The sequence below is a fragment of the Barbus barbus genome (assembly GCF_936440315.1).
Source record: "Barbus barbus genome assembly, chromosome: 47".
In the NCBI taxonomy this organism is placed as follows: Eukaryota; Metazoa; Chordata; class Actinopteri; order Cypriniformes; family Cyprinidae; genus Barbus; species Barbus barbus.
Genome location: NC_136725.1, coordinates 5,119,712 through 5,141,548, shown reverse-complemented (window position 1 = coordinate 5,141,548; position 21,837 = coordinate 5,119,712). Strand labels below are relative to the sequence as shown.

At 38.0% G+C, this 21,837-nt stretch overlaps 2 protein-coding genes across 3 annotated transcripts; one reads left to right on the top strand and one right to left on the bottom strand.

The window, feature by feature from the left end:
- The first annotated feature begins 4,763 nt into the window (after nt 1-4,763).
- On the top strand, nt 4,764-11,463 carry LOC306865733 (peptidylprolyl isomerase domain and WD repeat-containing protein 1-like). The gene is made up of 11 exons (XM_079410495.1): nt 4,764-4,961; nt 5,204-5,306; nt 5,753-5,856; nt 6,053-6,173; nt 6,723-7,170; nt 7,270-7,460; nt 8,127-8,316; nt 9,637-9,818; nt 9,903-9,984; nt 10,069-10,251; nt 11,258-11,463. The coding sequence occupies exons 1-11, from the start codon at nt 4,841-4,843 to the stop codon at nt 11,399-11,401; spliced, it is 1,869 nt and encodes a 622-aa protein (XP_079266621.1). The 5' UTR covers nt 4,764-4,840; the 3' UTR covers nt 11,402-11,463.
- Nucleotides 11,464-11,497: 34 nt separating this feature from the next.
- LOC306866208 (E3 ubiquitin-protein ligase TRIM23) lies at nt 11,498-21,797 on the bottom strand. Of its 2 annotated transcripts, XR_013783930.1 has the most exons (12): nt 21,684-21,787; nt 20,760-20,922; nt 20,526-20,647; nt 19,957-20,235; nt 18,782-18,964; nt 18,487-18,702; nt 18,267-18,401; nt 17,752-17,881; nt 17,553-17,663; nt 17,324-17,448; nt 13,531-14,259; nt 11,498-13,114 (listed from the first exon to the last, which is right to left on the bottom strand). XR_013783930.1 is itself a non-coding variant. In XM_079411302.1 (11 exons), the coding sequence occupies exons 1-11, from the start codon at nt 21,777-21,779 to the stop codon at nt 14,080-14,082; spliced, it is 1,740 nt and encodes a 579-aa protein (XP_079267428.1). In that variant the 5' UTR covers nt 21,780-21,797; the 3' UTR covers nt 11,498-14,079. The 2 variants fall into 2 exon arrangements, 1 of the variants encoding a protein (XP_079267428.1); XM_079411302.1 differs by having other exon boundaries at nt 11,498-14,259; nt 21,684-21,797.
- Between the last annotated feature and the right edge of the window lie 40 nt (nt 21,798-21,837).

Sequence of the window (21,837 nt, the reverse complement as noted above, 5' to 3'; positions counted from 1 at the left end):
ATTTTAGGGAAGATCTGACATGAGGTGGGGTAGGGGGGTTGGGGGAGGCTACAAGTGGATTAAAGCGATATGATCAATCCAGCTTCGCACCATAACATATCCGTGACAAGCATCCTCGACACATTTGAATCTCAGTCCACACTTAATCCCAGGTTTAAAGGTCTTCCTAAAGGTGACTTGATCCTGCACCTTTGTCAGCCATGAGCAGGGCAAGAATCCATATGAATTCTCTTCATGTTATTCCAAAACAGCAGATCTATATTAGGAGCTTGTCCCAAACGATCCATTTGTTTGCCTGGAAATGAATGAAAGTAGGGGGAAAAACTTGTCAGTGGAAAATTGCCAGTTTGTGATCATAAAAGGGATTTTGACTGAACATAGCTCTTTAACTGCAAATACTAAACATGCTTTGTCTTATCAAACATCAGGAGCAGATTGCAATTCCTTAGCTGTAACATCTGGACTCGAACAGGTTTGATCACACACGCACACACATAACGGTGAGCTCATAGGTGTTGAGTGGGATGCCGTAACTTCAGGTTATCATTTTCACACCTGCACTTGACTATTAGCAGCCCTGCCTGTTTCCGACTCAAGGCATGAAACCATGCTGCAAAAACCTGTTGGAAATAACTTGACTGGTGGCAGATCAGACTGAAGCTTCACCAGCCAATTACAACCTTTCCAGATTCTTGGTCTTGGAATGGAATCAACAAGCATTTATTTAATGTACAAAGCATGAAATCAAGAGTCATTTGCATTCAAATAGTCTGCCGTCGTGTCATCTCAGAACAAATATAACTTCTCTGAGCCATTTATTGTTGTTTTTTTGCAGTTACAGCTTTGCATTTGCAGTTTTGCAGCACTGCCAGCTGGTTTTTGTTGGATGTGTGAAGTCAGTTCTCCTCAAGTTCACACAGGTGTCCTATCAGAGTAACACAGGTGCAGAACTTACTAACGTTTGACATCAAAATATTTCTGTCTTCATTTTGAACAGTATATTTCAATTGATTTGTTATATAAAACCACACAAAATGAGACTTGGTTTAATATTACATGCTGCAAAGCGTTCATACATTTTTAAGTGTGTATTAAATGAATAGTTCACGCAAAAACAACACTTCTGTCATCGTTTACTAAGCCACCTGTATGCATTTCTCAACAGAAGAAAACTGGAAACCAAAGAGTGTTAGTGACAACTAACAAAAAGTGCATGGACAAAAAAACAATGATACATTTCCCAAAACTTCATCTTTTATCTTCCACAGAAGAAAGTCATACAGTTTTGAAGCAACATGAAGCTTATCTATCTATCTATCTATCTATCTATCTATCTATCTATCTATCTATCTATCTATCTATCTATCTATCTATCTATCTATCTATCTATCTAGAATGCACAATAATAAGTGCAAGCAAGACTGTATCAATTCAAAAGCAAAAAAACAATGCAATGCAGAGTCTTCATTCTGATCACTTACAAACTTTTGTTTATCTATCTATCTGTGAAGCAGGACTGAGTTACAGTACTGTTGCTAGACTCAATGTATAGAGCTCGTGACAGTAAAAGCAACTCTAGAAGTAACTCACCGGATGAACATCAAATCAAACGCCGGCTTTTCTCTACAACAGCCAGCTGAGGAGTCGTCCAGTTCCAACAGATATATCCTAAATGTCAGCTCCTTTCGCATGTGTTTCTTACTATCGCTGCAGAAGCTGAAGCCGTGACTGTGCAGACGAACATTCATGAGTTTAATAAAACGACTTCTTCCAGACAGCAGCTCGAGTCTAAAACGTGTCTGACCCAGACAGCTGGCGACTGCCCAACACTATTACACTGACCGCTGAACTAAAAACACACAAGACCGATGAGAAGACTACAAATTTGCGCCAAGGGACGCTTTTTCTTTTTTTTATTTAGTATCTCTCATTAATGTTGTCGTCTGAGATAAAGCCCACACAAAGGATTCCTATTAAAAACAGACTCCGTTATATTGACATGCATTGATATCTTCTGTGCAAACTCCACTGGGAATGCTCTGTCTGAAAGACCGTAAGAAATGATAGTTACCGTCTTCATCTTTTATTGTAGAACACATGCAGACAGTAGAAATCTTCATTTGATTCCACTTCAGTGCATTCTTCAGCAAATCTCTCGTTTCGCTTCAAGCCATTCTCATGCCATCAGATGTAGTAGTGTCCTCGTACAGGAACAAAAAAAGCTCTTCATGGACTCACTTCAAAAGCAATGCATGGGGAAAAAACTCCAAAATAAGAAAAAGTTGTTGAATAAGTTTGTGTTTGACTGTTCAGCGTGTGTGATGGCTTATTGTTTGGTCTCGTGCGCTTTGATTCACCAGAGAGGAATAATAACAGTAACGCGCATTGGACCGGTGCGCTTGCAGGACAGCAGAGCTGATCAGAGGCTTGAAGCCGGATTTGAGGCATGCACTCAAACTCGAACACCGCCGGGGAGGTGCAGCATGACGTCACTGCAGATGTGCCGGTGCGCGCGCGTCTGATCGCCAGGTGAAGCAGGTAACAAACATCTTTCTGTCTTTATACATCTTTAACATTCAGATTGTCCGAGGCATGTAAGAAGTTAAAGTCTATTTTAGAGTAATATGGGATTGAAAATAAATTTATTTTTAAATGTCACATTTTTAATGTAGGCCTAATATATAAAAGTCTGATTTTTTTTCTTCATGTTTTAAATATTTCACGGTTTATTTTTTTTAACCATATTTTTATATGGTTAACTGAAGCGCAGGTGTTTTATTTTTCTAGACATGTAATACAACAGTGGCACAGACAGTAGATCAAAAACAGATTATGAAATAAGAGTTTAGCATAAAAAAAAACAGAACGTAGTTTAACAATGAATATCGTCTAGTGTTATGAAATTGGTATTTGATGTGCATTGAACTCCGCAGGATGTTTGTACGCTGATTGAGGATTGAGTGAGCAGCGCCCCCTTGAGGTGACTGTGTGACAGTGCACTGATTTACTGATCCGAGCAACACAACACTGGAAAACACTTTATTTTAAGGTGTCCTTGTTACACGTTACATGTAGGCTACTTATTATAATAATAAACTATGCTTAATTTATTGCAAGTAACCCTAAGCCAAACCCAAACCATATAGTAAGTACATGTAGTTAATTAATATAATATGTATAATTAAATACACTAAATAAATAAATACACTGTAACAAGGACACCTTAAAATAAAGTGTTTTCCAGTTTTGTTTTACTCTGATCTGTATATATATATATATATATACACTGTATGTATATATGTATTTGTGTGTGTGTGTGTGTGTGTGTGTGTATATACAGTTGAAGTCAAAACTTTACATACACCTTTCAGAATCTGCAAAATGTTAATTATTTTACCAAAATAAGAGGGATCATACAAAATGCATGTTATTGTTGTTTATTTAGTGCTGACCTGAATAAGATATTTCACATAAAAGATGTTTACTGTACATATAGTCCAACAGAGGAAAATAGTAGTTGAATTTATAAAAATGACCCGTTAATCTTTCTTAATACAGTGTTGTTACCTGAATGATCCACAGCTGTGTTTTTTGTTCAGTGATAGTTGTTCATGAGTCCCTTGTTTGTCCTGAACAGTTCAACTGCCTGCTGTTCTTCAGAAAAATCCTCCAGCTCCCACAAATTCTTTGGTTTTCCAGCATTTTTGTGTATTTGAACCCTTTCCAGCAATGACTGTATGATGTTGACATTCATCTTTTCACACTGAGGACGGCTTAGGGACTCATATGCATCTATTACAGAAGATTCAAACACTCTGCTCCAGAAGGAAAAGCCATGCATTAAGAGCCGGGGCGTGAAAACTTGTTGAATTTGAAGATGAAGATAAACTTAATTTGTCTTCTGGAAAACATGTATCTTCTGTAGCTTCTGAAGGGCAGTACTAAATGAAAAACATTTTTTGTACAGGGTCATTTTTATAAATTTGACTATTATTTTCTCTGTTGGGCTATATGTAAACATCTTTTATGTGAAATATCTTATTCAGGTCAGTACTAAATAAACAATAACATGCATTTTGTATGATGGTAAAATAATTAACATTTTGCAGATTCTGAAAGGTGTATGTAAAGTTTTGACTTCAACTGTATATATATATATATATATATATATATATATATGACTTTAACTTCATTACATTTGAAAGACAAATATTGTACTTTTCACTCCACTACATTTCTATCAAGGTCCTTGAAGTATGAAGTTGTTACTATGTAGCAGCTTTGAAAGTCAGAGAGTGATTTGTTTCTTCTATAAAACATGACTTTCTTTTTTCCAGACAGTTTATCATTCATAACTCTTGTAGGGCTACATGAACTGATTTCCCAGCATTTTCTGAACACAGACCAGTTGCAATTGTGATATTTATTTACAACAATTCAATGAGAAGGTAATATTTTGGTATATATTAGACACAGTATTGTCTGATTTTGCTCAATTGTGTACGTGAAAATATAATACTACAAGCTAGTCAGTGTATTCAGTAAGTGTGATATAAGTTGCTTCAGAGGTATTGCACAAATAAAACAGTGCATTGACATAAAAAAGGAAATTTACTTTTGGTACTTAAGTACTTAGCACTTTCTGTTGTATGATAAGAATTTACCATTATTACCGTAATTGAAGACAATAATGTTAGGTGTGGCGATTCGAGGGGAATGCTCTTTATTTTGGGTGTGCCTGAAGTTCACCTCCCATCCTGTAGTCGGCGGTGTGGGGTCCGAGAGCCGTTCGTGACGTTTAAACCACCATCGAAGAAGAAATATAAACTTTCATTTGAAAATGGCGTCCGACGTGAGCCGTGATGTTTCTGAAAATAAACGCAAACTAGATGAAGAGGAAGATGAAGAGGAATGGGTCGGGCCGCTGCCCAGTGAGGCCACACAAACAAAAAAGAAGAGAGGTAAGCTAACTTGATTTATGCTGCAGAACCCGGAAGAGTCTATGGCTGTGTCTCTAAACCTAGAGAGCTGCCTAACTAGAACCCTAGACAGCGTTTCTGGGCATTATTGTAATATGCCTAGATTGTAAGCTAATGAAGTTTCGACACACAGATAAATATTGCATGCCTTCTGTCTTCATAGCAAATAAAAGACCTCATTGTGCTGTTTGGTGTGTTTTAATGGATCATGTCTTCTGCTGCAGTTCTCGCTTATGAAAGATTGTACCTGGACAATTTACCCTCTGCCTCCATGTATGAGAGAAGCTACATGCACAGGGATGTTATTACACACATTGTTTGCTCCAAGTAAGTTTCCTCCAATTTGCCACCTCATAATAATATATGAATATTGTTTTATTGCACGCCTGGTCAGGCCAGTAGTTAGTTAACCCCACCACAAAAAACCCCTCTCTCAGTCTATATACATATATAATTATGTTGTAACGCATTACATTATTATAGCTTAAAATTCTTTGTAAATCAGCGGGAGACTTCAAAACCCAAAAATCATCATTAGCCAGCTAGATGAGTTTAAAAATCTGACAAGCAGAGTTTACAACCTTATTTAACATAAAAATGAATGCATATGTTTGCAAATATTAATATATATTACATATTTCTTAAATTTGTACATGTATGTTTGTGTATTTGTATGTATTTATGCATGCATTCTTTTATTTTGGAAGCGAATAATTGATTTTACAGCCCTAAGTGCATTTGTTTGACTTGATTGTAATTTTTTACCATCCCAGAACAGATTTTATCATAACGGCGAGTCAAGATGGGCATGTGAAATTCTGGAAGAAGAAAGAGGATGAAGGAGTAGAGTTTGTCAAGCACTTCCGCTGCCATTTGGGTAGGTGTCCTGTTATTAGATCTGGTGAGCAAATGCTCAGCGAACGATCTAGAACAAGAGAGCAGCACCATACCAACCACTTCTCAGCAGCTTACAACAAGCCTAGAGTCGTCCACTGGTAGTGGGTTTTTCTTCCAGAAAATATATAAAAATAGTATTTGTAAATAATTAGTCTGTGTTTGTTTCTGGCTTGTAGGTGTGATCGCGTGTATCTCCGTCAGTGCGGAGGGAGCGCTTTTCTGCTCTGTGGGTGACGATCAGGCCATGAAAGTTTTTGATGTCGTTAACTTCGACATGATCAACATGCTCAAACTCGGGTAAAATCTTGCTCTTCTGTGTGTAAATTTGTTGGATTTTTTTTTTCATCCATCCATGTTTTGCTTTATTTTAGCCCTGTGATATTCCTAATTTGTTAATGAAATCTTTATTTATTCTTTAAATAAAATATATTATGTAATATTCTGTTTTAAATATTTCATGGTCATAGTCAATACTTCTAAATTATACACCATTTATTTCAATAGAAAATAATCTAAATATATTAAAAACAAAAACTTGAAACAGTTTTTAAGCAGAAATATAGCAAAGGTATTTAAAATGCAGTGTATTGAAGGCGGTTTGGTGTCATCTGGTTGGAGAAATAAAGAAATATGTGTATTTTTTGTATTTTATAAGTGTGACTTTTTTTAAGACCGTTCCGCTTTTTATAATCATGTCCATTATTTGTGTGTGTTCATATAGCAAGTGCCACAAAAGTCACAAAGTTTTATGCTATTCTGATAACGTAAAAAATTCAAAACATAACATTTTTCAGTTTAAAGTGACTAAAGACCATCCGAGGATTAAGCAAGTTTCTTTTTTCCCAGCTTTCATCCAGGCCAGTGTGAATGGATCTATAATCCGGGAGATGCCATCTCCACCGTAGCCTGTTCGGAGAAATCAACTGGGAAGATTTTTGTGTACGACGGACGGGGAAGTAATCAGCCTCTGCACACGTTTGAAAAGATGCACACCGTCCCACTGTCTCAGATCCGCCTGAATCCAAAGTATCGCGTCATAGTGTCGGCTGATAAAGCAGGGATGTTGGAATACTGGACAGGGCTCCCGAGCGAATTCAAATTTCCACGGCAGGTGGAGTGGGAGTTCAAGACCGACACAGACTTGTATGAGTTTGCCAAATGCAAAACGTATCCCACCAGCCTGGCGTTTTCCCAAGATGGCAAGAGAATGGCCACCATCGCCACTGACCGCAAAGTCAGGATTTTCCGTTTCCTCACTGGGAAGCTGATGAGAGTGTTTGATGAATCATTAACTGTAAGTTAGTGTCTTATAATTATATATTTACTGATTTTAAAGGTTAACAAATGCACAATGGAAGAACTTCAAGTAATTTGTCGTCTCTATCAATGGCAGATGTTCACGGAGCTCCAGCAGATGAGGCAGCAGTTGCCTGATATGGAGTTTGGCCGCAGAATGGCGGTGGAGCGAGAGCTGGAGAAGGTGGATGGTATCCGACTGACCAACATCATCTTCGATGAGACGGGGCACTTTGTGCTTTACGGCACCATGCTGGGCATTAAAGTCATAAACGTGGAGACTAACAGGTAGAGAATACACGGCACACAATAAATACACCGCTTCTATGATGAACATGTTTGTCATTCCGAAATAGTGTTTTGTAGGGAGCATAATGTACAATCTGTCAAGGTGGCACAACTCTTCCAATATCATAATAAAGAAAAGCCTCATTTAAAAGAATGACGTTCTACACAAGAAGCTTAGTTTGTTTGACATCACTATTAATAAATGCAACATAAATTATTATTAATGTGTAAAATTCAAAATCATTGAGAGGACGTCTGCCAACACTCTTGATTGTGTCAATAGGGTCAATCTATTAAAATATCAGATGACTTGAATAACATGACAAAATCAGTTCAGGCTGGGAATTGTCATGTGGTACAACTCAAAAACTGAATATTTGAATACATTATTTTTGATTTTTTTATTTGTAAATATAATATTAACAATGTATTCAATTTTTCACACCATTTTTTTTCTCAATGTATAGAACATTTAACATTTACATGTTAACGGTTCTTCATGGAACCACAGATTGCAAATAAAGAACCTTTATTTTTAAGAGCTAATGTGTAGGGAAAATGTTATTAGTTTATGTTTACGCCACACGAGTCATTACATTGAATCTTTTCAGCTGTTCTAAAAGTGTCTCTTTTTTACTGTTTGCCTGAACTGTTTTTGCTGTAAAGGTGTGTGCGGATCCTGGGCAAACAAGAGAACATCCGTGTGGTGAAGCTGAGTCTGTTTCAGGGAGTAGCCAAGGCCATGCAGGCCGCACCAACCATTGAGATGAAGGCCTCCGACAACCCAGCGCTGCAGAGCTCTGATCCGGACCCCACCATCTTCTGCACCGCCTTCAAGAAGAACCGCTTCTACATGGTGGGATTCCAGAAACTCACAGCATTTCCATTGTTCGATTTATTTTATTTTATTTATTTATTTTTCCTGACACACTTTAGACTAAAGGGTGTAGCTGTTTACACTAAGGATGATAATGTTCTGTTGATTTATAAGTGTGAGCTGTATTTATGTTAAAAAAATTGTGGAAAAATCTTTTTTTCTTTTAAAGGAGCAGATCACCCAAAAATGATTTGATAAAAGCTTACTCCGCTTCAGGCCGATGTAGATAAGTTTGTTTCTTCATGGGAACAGATCTGAGCATATTTAGCATTCCATCACTTGCTCATCAATGGATCCTCTGCAGTGAATGGGTGCCGTCAGAATGAGAGTCCAAACAGCACAATAATTCATGTGTTTGTAAGAAACAAATCCATCATTTAAAGCGTTAGCTCACCCAAAAATGAAAATTCTGTCATTAATTACTCGCCCTCGTGTCGTTCCAAACCCGTAAGACCTTCGTTCATCTTCGGAATACAAATTAAGATATTTTTGATGAATTCTGAGAGCTCTCTGTCCCTCCCATAGACAGCAATGTAATTAACACAATCAACGTCCAGAAACATATTGTGTATTGGAGGAGACGAATTGTTGAATAAAGTGTTTTGTTTTTTTCTTTTGCGCACAAAAATTATTCTCGTAACTTTGTAAAATTACGGTTGAACCCCTGATGTCACTTTAATTATTTTACCGATTTCCTTGATATGTTTCTGGACGTTGATCGTGTTAATTACATTGCTGTCTATGGGAAGGTCAGAGAGCTCTCAGAATTCATCAAAAATGTCTTAATTTGTGTTCCGAAGATGAACGAAGGTCTTACGGGTTTGGAACGACATGAGGGTGAGTAATTAATGACAGAATTTTCATTTTTGGGTGAACTATCCCTTTAAGTTGTTTTAAACCATCATTTCTATCTAAAATTTTAATCCATAATAACACTAACAACAAAAAAATGTCCATCCCGCTCTCCTTCCACATCAAAATCCGCTTGCATATTTGTTTAGAAATGTTTTGTCTTACAAATGGTGCTTGATCTGATGGAATTCTTACAAACACGCAGCTTTTCACTTCACTAGCCATTAATTAATTGGAGTGGTGTGGATCATTGAGATGTTTTTATCAGCTGTTTGGACTCATTCTGACGGCACCCATTCACTGCAAAGCATCCATTTCTGAGCAAGCGAAGTGATGCTACATTTCTCCAAAACTGTTCTGATGAACAAACAAATTCATCTACTTAAACTTTACAGTTATTGTTCTTGCTGTGAAAGAGCCTTAATAGTATATTTTTATTTTGAACAGTTCACAAAGAGAGAGCCAGAGGACACCAAGAGTGCCGATTCTGACCGTGACATCTTTAATGAGAAGCCGTCTAAAGAGGAAGTGATGGCAGCCACACAGGCAGAAGGGCCGAAAAGAGTGTCAGACAGCGCCATCATTCACACCACAATGGGCGACATCCATATCAAGCTCTTTCCTGTGGAGTATGTTTTGTTTTATTATTTTATAGTAGTTAGGCCTGAGAAGCCAGTATGTTTGTTTGTTTATTTATTTATTTTTCTTCTTAGATGCCCCAAAACTGTGGAGAACTTCTGCGTCCACAGCAGGAACAGTTATTACAATGGCCACATATTTCATCGTGTCATCAAGGTATGAGCTCCGAGTGTTTGGACGTACCTCAGGATTTGTGGATGATTGCGGATGTGAGTTTAACAGGTGACTTCTCATGTGTAGGGCTTCATGATCCAGACCGGAGACCCCACGGGCACAGGGATGGGTGGAGAGAGCATCTGGGGGGGAGAGTTTGAGGACGAGTTTCATGCCACACTGAGGCACGACAGACCCTACACCCTCAGCATGGCCAACGCAGGCCCGGGAACCAACGGGTCACAGTTTTTCATCACTGTCGTCCCAACTGTAAGTCGGCCAAACTGCTTTGTTTTTTTGTTTGTGGTCAATAAGATTTTTTTTTTTAAAGGTCTCTTATCACCAAGGCTGAATTTATTTAAAAATGTAATATATTTTTTGTGACGCAAAGCTTAATTTTCAGCATCATTACTCCAGTCTTCAGTGTCACATTATCCTTCAGAAATCATTTTAATATTTTATCGTTTTAATTTAATATTTTAATATGCTGATTTGACGCTTAAGAAACATTTCAAAATTGTATCGGTGTTGAAAATAGTTGTGCAAATAAATAAATATATATATATATACACACTATATTGCCAAAAGTATTGGGTCACCCACTTCTAATGAACATGTTTGACTACTTTAGTAATTTCTATGAGTACAAATCTTAATGTTTAAGCATATAATGATATTCTAGGGAATTGTGTGCTTCTAATTTTATAGCAACAGTTTGGACAGGACCCTTTTCTATTCTAACATGACAGTGCCTCTGTGTATAAGACACGGTTCAAAAAGACATGATTGATTGAGTCAGTGTGGAAGAACTTGACTGGTCTGCAGAAAGCCAAGTCCTGATCCCAGCTGAACACCTCTGCTGTGACTTTAAATGCAGACCTTGAGCCAAACACCTATGACTTGTATAGACACTATAAGGACAAAAGTGTTAGGACACCTCCTTCTTTAGAACAGAAAAAGGCACTAACAAAACTGTGGCAACAAAGATGGAAACATAATTCATGTATTTAAAAATTGTATTTCAATCTCTGTTGCAACAGTTTTGGACGTGTCTAAAATGACAGTACCTTTATGTACAAGTCATTGGTTAAACTATTTACACAATTAAGTCATTCAGTTAATGTGTAGTCATAAAATAAATGTCACACCATTGTCACTTTGTGAATATCTTGTAGTTACCCTGAATCTGGGAAAATCAAGTTATTAATTTTAGGCTGACAGCAACAGTTGAGCAGAGTCAATTCAATTAACTTTATCTAATTTTCTCTCCAATTAGCCCTGGCTGGACAACAAGCACACTGTCTTTGGGAGGACCACTAAAGGTATGGAGGTGGTCCAGAGGATCTCCAACTTAAAAGTCAACCCCAAAACCGACAAACTGTACGAAGATATCAGCATCATAAACATCACCGTCAAATAGATGTGCCGTCTGAGCTATTCGCTTCTGATTTTGTAAAATAAAGTTGTTTTTTAAATACCGTGTTTCATTAGTGATGCATCATTCAAAGTGTGTTTTCAGCTTTGTTTTTAATAGCATAACATTATGAATGGTTATACAAAAAGCCATCATCAAATCAACAACAAATGTGGATGTGCACTGTGCTTCTTGAGAGGCTTCCAAAACTCACATTAACGACAAAGCCTTTCACAACTTCAGATCCTCCTGCGACGGGACAAGCAAAGGCTTCACACATGCGTTTCACCAAAGTACAGTTAGTCAGCATTACATAGCAATGAGGATCAATGTTTCAAACCAAAGGATGGTTCCTAAAACCGACTAATGCAGATAATCTGTCAAATAATGGAGCGTTTACATACAGCCACATCTGTGTTATAACTGAAGTACACCAATGAACCGATATTCATATAATTTAACAGGGTTTGCTTTAGTTAAGATGCTAAGAAATACTTGTTCTAACAAATGAGATAGCCAGATATTAATAAGCAGTGGATCGATGAACTGGGAGCGAGTTTATACGTTTTATGACAACTACAATCCTCCTTTAAAATATAAATATCAGTAACATTATTTTTTTTGCCACAGACACATCCATCTCTCCATACATGGTGATAATACACCCATGCACCAGTCTTAAGACTACAATGTACATTTCAATAAATATTTTTATAGGCTAATTTAAAGCCAAAAATTCACAATAGCAAGAATAATGGTATGCCTTTGGGCGAATCTCACAAAAATGCATGCGGGTCGCATTTTACCCCCAAAATCTATTTAATTTTGCATAACGAAAAAAAAAGAAGCTATACCAATTTTTCTAACATTACAAATTTTTAGCTTTGTCGTTTTCATAATTAAGCACATTATACTGCATACAAATGTGTTGAAATACTTATTCCCAGTTATAATTTATTACTGTACTATGATTTATTTGAATACAAATCCATAAAGGCAATTCTACCATGTGTTGCATTTCACATTGAGATTGAGATTTTTTTTTTTTTACATTACGGTAATGAGAATATGAGGGTAAAATGTGCTTGATTGTAATAAACTTAATGCTCCTAAAACAGGTTAACACTTTCTTAATGCAGAATATATCATTTTTCTTTGATATTAAAGGAAAACATGACCTATTCATGTTATTGGCAGTTTTTGTGAAATTCACCCCATTACTTACATGTAACTTTTGAACAATGGCAATGGATTTGATCACATGTCCTTTCTTACTATTTCAGTAGCTAATCTGTCACATTAACAGGCACTTCACATTGCAGAAACCATGAATCTGGTGACTGATGCCTAGTTTTCTCCTTACCTAAGGGGCTTTGCCTACGATTAAAACATTTAATAGATCTATTTAAACCTTGTGCTGCTTGCACACAACACTATTGGGATTTCATGAGGGTGTCTGTACAGAAATGACCAGTATATTTTGCTTAAGCACATCTACTATAAATGCACCAAATATCTCTAGGTATTAAATGACCAAAATGAGTAAAGTGACCATGAAAAGACGAGTATCATAAACTACATGTTAAAGGAATAGTTCAGCCAAAAGTGAAAGAAAAAAAAATAGCTGAAAATGTACTCGAGATGTAGATGACTTTGTTTCTTCATCTGAACAGATTTGGAGAAATGTAGCATTACATCACTTTCTCACCAGTGGATCCTCTGCAGTGAATGGGTGCCGTCAGAATGAGTCCAAACAGCTTAAAAACATCACTCCAGTCCATCAGTTAACATCTTGTGAAGCGAAAATCTGTTCGCAAGAAACTAATTCAAGACGAGCTAAAATTAAAATCCATAATACTGCTTTCTCCGGTGAAAATCGAGGTCTAGTCTGAATCAGGAGAAATATGCACAGATCAAAAAACGTTTACAAGCCACAACAGCTCTAAACAAATATGTCAGTGGATTTTGATTACAAACACACAGCTTTTCTCTTCTCAAGACATTAACTGATGGACTGAAGTCATGTGGATTACTTGTGGATTGTTGTGATGTTTTTAAGCTGTTTGGTCTCTCATTCTCTGACGGCACCCATTCACTGCAGAGGATCCACTGGTGGGCAAGTGATATAATGTTACATTTCTGTAAGTCTGCTTCCACGAGTAAACAAACTCATCTACATCTTGGATGGCCTGAGAGAGAGTACATTTTCAGAAATGACAGAAGGGACAGCAAGTTTAGTTTGTAATGTCCATCAACTTGGTTTTAAAGGAATAGTCCAGGTTAAATACACATTAATTCACAGCATCTGCAAATGTTTTTGATTACCACTCTCTGTGATAGGGACCCAAGCAGGGACTATGTAAAATCCAACAAAAAACATTTTTACAGTACAATGGAAGTCTACAGGGCAACCAAAGCAACAGCCACAGCCGAGTTGAAATGATGTTTAATGGTAACTGGCAGCATGTTGCCTTGTATTTAACCTGGAGTCCTCACTTAAATCACTCCTATTTAAGCTCCAATTATGTACACCATTGAGCCACGAGCGCACACAACAGCAAGTCTAGTAATGTATGATGGTATGACGTGGTACCGTGGGTAAACATGAGCAGGGTGACTGTGCAAATGGCATAGACCGGCTTGAGTTTTAAGTCATAAGTCTATTAAGTGTGGTTAAGCGTCCCTCAGGCCACATCCAGAACTCCTGCGGCCACCAGCTGGCGTGAGAGCCAGTCTAACCCCTCGTGTAGACCCATGCCGCTGCGGGCGTCACAGCCCTGGATGTGCCAGCTGCGGCCGCAGCACAGTTTGTGTAAGCTCAGGAGCTCCGTCATCTCCTCCACAGACACCGCACCGGGAACGTCCTACAGAGAGACAAATCTTGTTTATGAGTTCAAGGTCAAGGATTTGATTCACAAAGAACACGCATATTGGCAAAATGTTTACTAGGATGAGAGTTGCTGAAATCGCGTTTGGTCTCGTACTGTATTGTGTATCTTGTCAGTGTGTGCACTTGCTTGGCCATTTGTAGTTGATAAACAGGAAAGTGGGTTCAAGCGCCAGCAGAAGGCAGTGTAATGAAGTGGTCTTTAAGAGAAGCAGTCTATCAGCGGAAGTTTAAAATCAGCTCGTAAGTGTATTTACTTGTCTCAGTGTTTAGCGCATTTGCCGTTGCTAGGAAACGCTTATTTTGTTTACTAGGATGAGAGTTGCTGAAATCGCGTTTGGTCTTGTACTGTATCGTGTATCTTGTCAGTGTGTGCACTTGCTTGGCCATTTGTAGTTGATAAACAGGAAAGTGGGTCCAGCTGAATTGAAATGATCATTTGTTAGATTGGTATAATAAAGGTTATTATACCGCGGCAGCGGTCGCGGCAGTCGTCGTGTGAAGCCCTCTTAGTGTGAAGACCAAAGAGTGTAAAGACCATCGACTCTACCGTGCGACTCCACCGGGCAGGGACACCGGCAAGGGATAGTAGTAGCTTTTTATTTAATTTTTTCATTGATATGTTTATTATTGAAATGTTGTTGTTATATGCATGTGTTAATTTTATTTAATTTCTTTATTTTCTTAAATATGTGGGTAGATAGTATTTATAGAGTTGTAACTTTTTAGTTTTAGTTACTTTTTCTTATTTGTAAGTCGCTTTGGACAAAAGCGTCTGCTAAATGACAAAAGTAAAGTAAAGTAAATGCAATAATCTGCCAAATACATAATATATGCAACATAAAACAAATACATAATACATAAAAAGGTGTCCTTGTTACAGTGTAATTATACATTTAAGTACTGAGTAATATTAATTAACTACATGTACTTACTATATGGTAAGTATTAAGGTTTGGTTTAGGGTTACTTGCATGTAATTATGCATAACGTATTGTTTTTGTAATAGTAAGTACATGTAATGTGTAACAAGGACACCTTAAAATGAAAAAAAAGAGAAGGGATTTTTTAATGCTATATCAGCAAAAACAATGATCACTACCAAAATTACAATAATTTAAAAAAACTAAATTGCAAGCCCTGTACTCAGAGTTGTGAACCTGCAAGGCTCAAAGAAAACACTATTGAAATTTCTACAAATGTTTTCTATACCAAATCATTGTAACAGAATTGACATTTTAGGATCTTCCCCTACTGACAAATATGTACTGACAGGTGTGGCATATCAAGATGCTGATTAGACAGCATGATTATTGCACAATAAAAGGCCGCTCTAAAATGTGCAGTTTGTGCAGGGGTCCGAAAACCAGTCAGTATCTGGTGTGACTACCATTTTCCTCACGCAGTGCAACACATCTCTTTCGCATAGAGTTGATCAGGTTGTCCACTCCTCTTCAATGGCTGTGCGAAGTTGCTGGATATTGGCAGGAACTGGAACACGCTGTCGTATACGCCGATCCAGAGCATCCCAAACATGCTCAATGGGTGACATGCCCGGTGAGTATGCTGGCCATGCAAGAACTGGGATGTTTGCAGCTTCCAGGAAGTGTGTACAGATCCTTACAACATGGGGCCGTGCATTATCATGCATGAATGGCACAACAATAGGTCTCAGGATCTCGTCACGGTGTCTCTGTGCATTTAAAATGCCATCAATAAAATGCACCTGTGTTTGTTGTCCATAACATACGCCTGCCCATACCATAACCCCACCGCCACCATGGGCCACTCGATCCACAACATTGACATCAGCAAACCGCTCACCCACACGACGCCATACACGCTGTCTGCCATCTGCCCTGTACGGTGAAAACCGGGATTCATCCATGAAGAAAACACCTCTCCAAAGTGCCAGACGCCATCGAATGTGAGCATTTGCCCACTCAAGTCGGTTACGACGATGATCTGCAGTCAGGTCGAGACCCCGATGAGGACGACGAGCATGCAGATGAGCTTCCCTGAAACGGTTTCTGACAGTTTGTGCAGAAATTATTTGCTTATGCAAACCGATTGTTGCAGCAGCTGTCCGGGTGGCTGGTCTCAGACGATCTTGGAGGTGAAGATGCTGGATGTGGAGGTCCTGGGCTGGTATTGTTACACGTGGTCTACGGTTGTGAGGCCGGTTGGATGCACTGCCAAATTCTCTGAAACACCTTTGGAGACTGCTTATGGTAGAGAAATGAACATTCAATTCACGGGTAACAGCTCTGGTGGACATTCCTGCAGTCAGCATGCCAATTGCACGCTCCCTAAAAACTTGCGACATCTGTGGCATTGTGCTGTGTGATAAAACTGCACATTTTAGAGTGGCCTTTTATTGTGGCCAGCCTAAGGCACACCTGTGCAATAATCATGCTGTCTAATCAGCATCTTGATATGCCACACCTGTGAGGTGGATGGATTATCTCGGCAAAGGAGAAGTGCTCACTAACACAGATTTAGACAGATTTGTGAACAATACTTGAGAAATAGGCCTTTTGTGTACATAGATAAAGTCTTAGATCTTTAAGTTCAGCTCATGAAAAATGGGGACAAAAACAAAAGTGTTGCGTTTATAATTTTGTTCAGTGTATTTATGGCATAACGTATGTTTGTAACATGGTTGATGCTTTGAGGAGAGAAGAAAGTATTGTTAATATGACGTCAAGTAAAATCTAATATATAAATAGGATAATACATAAAACACAAAATGCTAGCTTTTATTTACGTTTTCATTAAAATATACATATTTTCAAATAAGGTGAAGAGAAAATAAACACAGGGAACAGACAAATTCATTTAAAAAATTTTAAATCTAAACCAAAAATAATCAAAATAAACATTTCTGGATTATTTAAGAAAAAATATCTTTGTCATCAGCAATTGATTATTAAAATCTTTTTCTATACAGATGCATTATAAGGCACATTAATGAGATGTGTTTTCATGAACGTCCCTCAACTCAGAATTTCTAATTGAAATAAACATGTCAAACGTCTCACCTGTTTGTTGGCAAAGATGAGCAGCAGAGCATCTCTGAGCTCTTTCTCTGTCAGCAGTTTGGCCAGTTCACTGTGAGACTCCATCAGCCGGTCTCTGTGACAGCTGTCAACCACAAACACCACCGCTGGGAGACAACAGATGACCGGTTTCATTAATACACACTCATTATGCTGACTGTCACTGTGTGTATTTCATCATGAACAAAGTCACACTTAAGTGAATTGTTACCTTGTGTGTTCAGATAGTAGTGTTTCCATAGTGGGCGGAGTTTGTGTTTGCCACCCACATCCCAAATGGTGAATTTCAGGTTTTTGTACTCGACAGTTTCTACATTAAAACCTAAAACAGAAAGAAAACCTATGATTAACTAAACAAAGAGGCATGTTTGGATTTGTATACATCATGTATTGCGGTTTCATATAGATACCTATGGTTGGTATGGGCTGCATGAACTCATCTTGCTTCAGTTTGAAGAGAATAGTAGTTTTGCCAGCTCCATCTAAGCCCAAAGTCACAACCCGGATCTCCATTTTTGGACCAATGTGAACACGGTTGTCCTGGGGAAAAGATAGACTCATCAGTTTAATTAGGATGACCATGCGTCCTCTTTTATTCCCAGACTGGGATTCCTAAATTGCCTAAAATGGCTTTGTTTTTCTATTGGTATGCATTCGTCAAACTACAAAAATAACTTTTCAGTTATTACGTTCAGCAAGTATGAAAATAAACCAAAAAACAGGCATTTCAGGCAATTAAAAAATGCCCATCATGATGTATGGTCACCTTAATTAGTAATTGTAACATTTTTTGATATATTGAACTTTTTTTTTGGGGGGGGGGGGGGGGGGGGGTTGTTTGTTTTTTTAATATCATGAATTCCTGCACCATATAACATTTTACAAGCTGAACTAACCTTGCTATGACACAAAAAGGTCAAATTACCTTAGTGAAAGTAACAGGGATGCCTGCATCCAGTTGAATGTGGTCGGCCAGCTCTGTAAACTGCTGCTGCTGTTTCTGCAGTGTCTCTAGTAACCGGTTGATCTCCTGTTTCGCCAAAACCACCCTGCAATCATCCTAGCGGAAAACACAACAACAAACCAACTCAAATGCCTGAACTGCTTATGATCCCACTGATTGTGTCAGGTGATCGAGTCTGTACCTGCTGCAGTGTTTTCTCGCAGTGCAGACAGGCAGTGGACACCTGTGACAGCAGTATGGTCATGTCCTCCTGCTGCTGTCGAAGCCAGATCAGCCTCTCTCGGACGTGTGCGTCCACCACGCTCAGAGCCATCTCCTCCTGACGGCACAGCGTCTCGTGTAGATCCGCAAAATAGGCACGCACGCAAGACCGGGCGCTCTCGGCGGTTCCTGGTACCTGAGCGGAAAAAAAGGAGATCAGTGGAGACTTATTCAGATGCAAATGCAATAGGCCATTATGAAAACCCAAAACATACATGTTCAGTATGAGCCATGCCCATGCTGTCCTCCACGATCTGCTCTCCTCCTTCAATCTGCTGCACGATGCCCACTAGTTTCCTGGAGTACTCTGACACTTCCTCTGTGAATGTACGGATGCAGTGGGCCATATCCAGGATAGATGCACGGATCTGGTTGGCTTCAGCCTCTAGAACAACATGCTGGTGAAATGTTTTCATGAAAAAAGATTGAAAATGTGAATCGGGCTGGGTACAAAATATCCTATTTGCAATAAAACAGAAATATGTGAATGTTTGATTGACAGTGAATTGATCTGATTCTAGATTCACCGCCATTGTATTTTATTTGTTTTTTTGTTGCGTTTTTGTTATATATATATATATATATATATATATATATATATATATATATATATATACACACACACACACACACATATATATGCATACACGTAGGCCTATACAAAAAAAACTAAAATTAAAATACAAACTATTGTATAAAATATTAATAAAACTACAATAGTATTTCAATGATACTAAAATAACTCAGCTTTGAAATTATTTTTTATATACAGTTTCCGCATTTTAATTTTAGTTAAAGTTTAGTTATTTTGTTGCGTTAGATTTTATATATATATATAGCTTTTATCAATCTTTATTTCAGTTTTAGTTTTGGTTATTTTATGACTTCAGGTTAATCTAAGTGAAAATAAGAAATAGCCTATTGCCTTGACAAGTAGCTGAAATTATTTTGTTATATATTTTAATCAGTTTATTTTTATTTCAAGTAAAACTAAAAATATTTTATTACAAGTAAGGTTTATTTTAAGTCAAATGTTTTATGGTTTTAGTTTATTTAACAATAATAATCCTATAATAATAATACTTCAGTGTTATTGCAACAGAAACAACACCAATGCAAATGATTATTTAAGCAATATTTCAGGATCTTTCTTAAATACTTCAATGCACTTGCAAAGCAACTTTAAACAACGCATCTAAAAACCAACTGCATTGTTACATTCCTTAAATTTGAATGAAATCAAAAAATTTACCATAGGAATCAATAAAGGATTGAAACTGAATAAAAACTTTGTGAATGAGAAGTAAACTAAATAAAGAAATCCAAGCCAATAATCTGAGTTTAAAGACTAACAAGTGTTTTTGAATTATGCTGCATTAAAGTTCTGCACCTTATGCCCTTGATGCTTCCCGTACTCCTTGCACACGCAGCACATGAGCGGCCCCGGCTGGCAGCCGTCTTCCAGGCAGACAAACTCAATGGCGTGCACCTGGTGCTGTGGACAGAGCATCTTCTCATGGGGCTTGTCTGCCAGCGGCACACGCCGGTGTTTGGCCAGTGTTCGGGTGGAGTGGGTGAGCTGGGAGCACTCGGCACACAGGTGTGTGGCACAAACCGTGCAGTACACGGAAGCAGTGTGAGTCTCATCCTCATCACAGCGGATTATGCACTAATGGAGACATGGGAAAAAATGACGCAATATGATACAACAATATATAGTTCATATACAGTTTACAAAAGGAGCCACAGCAATACGATAATGGTTTAAAAAAATAAATGTACTTTATAATTAAAATGTAGTAAGATATTATAAGAGTAAAAATTGGTATAATGTTTTTGCGGTATACTGATTTATAATATAGTATTATAATTATTAATGTTATTACTATTACCATCATAATTGTTATTACTATTAATTTAGAAATACCCATTTTAGAATAGAAAATGCACATGTCTAACCTCGCCCATCTCACGAAGCACGTCCTCCGACATGCCTGACTGATTGCTGGCCCCATTCTGCAGCCGTTCAAACAGTTCTAGCAGAGCAAAGTTCTTCTTCAGGCCCCACACACCCGAGTCTCCTGCAGAGTAAAATGAGACTGAGTGAGACATTTCTTTCCACTACGTACATAAATCCTAAATTTAGGATTATACTGTTACTATAAAGAAATAAAAAGGCAATGTTAAACTCACCCAGCTCCGTGGCCTGTCTGTCGAAGGGGCAACGAACTGCCCTGCCGTGAAGAGGCAGACGGGTCAAGCAGTCGTGACACACCGTGTGTCCACACAGCAGCAGCCGCGGCACCTTGTCGCCTTGCAGTGAAAACACATCCTCACAAACGCCGCACTCCAACACCTTGAGAACAGCACACATATATGCAAATAAAAGCTTTTTATCAAATGTTTTGCTTGAAAAGTGTGCGCTCGTGCGGTGTTCCTTTATAATTACTCACATGGTTTGATATTTGTTGTCTAATGAAATAATATTTACATATATTTGCATGTGCCTTGGGTGTCTAAATGTTTTATATTTTTATTAAATATTAATAATTTAATAAATATCGAATAGACATTAAAAAAAATTAATTGACAAATTAGCACTTGAAGAGTGTTATATACTTCAGCAATTTATCATATCCAGTCCAATGTTATTATGCAGCAACACACATGTCTGTTATACATGAATACGCCTTGAGCACAACTCATTCATCCATCATTTCATAACAGCTTTACAATTTCTCAAATAAGTCTAATTTGAGCCTAAATTGGCATCTTAGGTTTTGAGACACAGCCTCTCTTCTAATGCTATGACCAGCTGATCATTAGCTAACCAGCTAACTCCGTGCCATTGCTGTCAAAGCTATATATTTATCGAAATAACACAATATTTCATAACACATTGAGGTTTAAAGTGTCATGATGAGTTTATAAATGAGTGTGTAACAGTGTTTCAGATAAAGAACACAATGACAGTTTTGAACGTTGCTATCATTAGCGTGCTAACGCCCTGCTGCAGCTTATTGAACTCCGTCCGGCAGGACAAAAATAACACCCACCACATGATTTTTATGAGCTACACCTCTAGTGTAGAGGTTATTTATGTGATATGCATCATACCTTCACCGCATTACCGGCTGTACCGCGGCCGTGTCTCACACACGGCTCCATCGACGCTGCGCTCGCCTGTTTATTTACACCGACAGCAGCGGCCATCCTCGGACTGAACCATCTGATGACACGTCGGTGTGAACTTCACACACTTCTGTTGGAC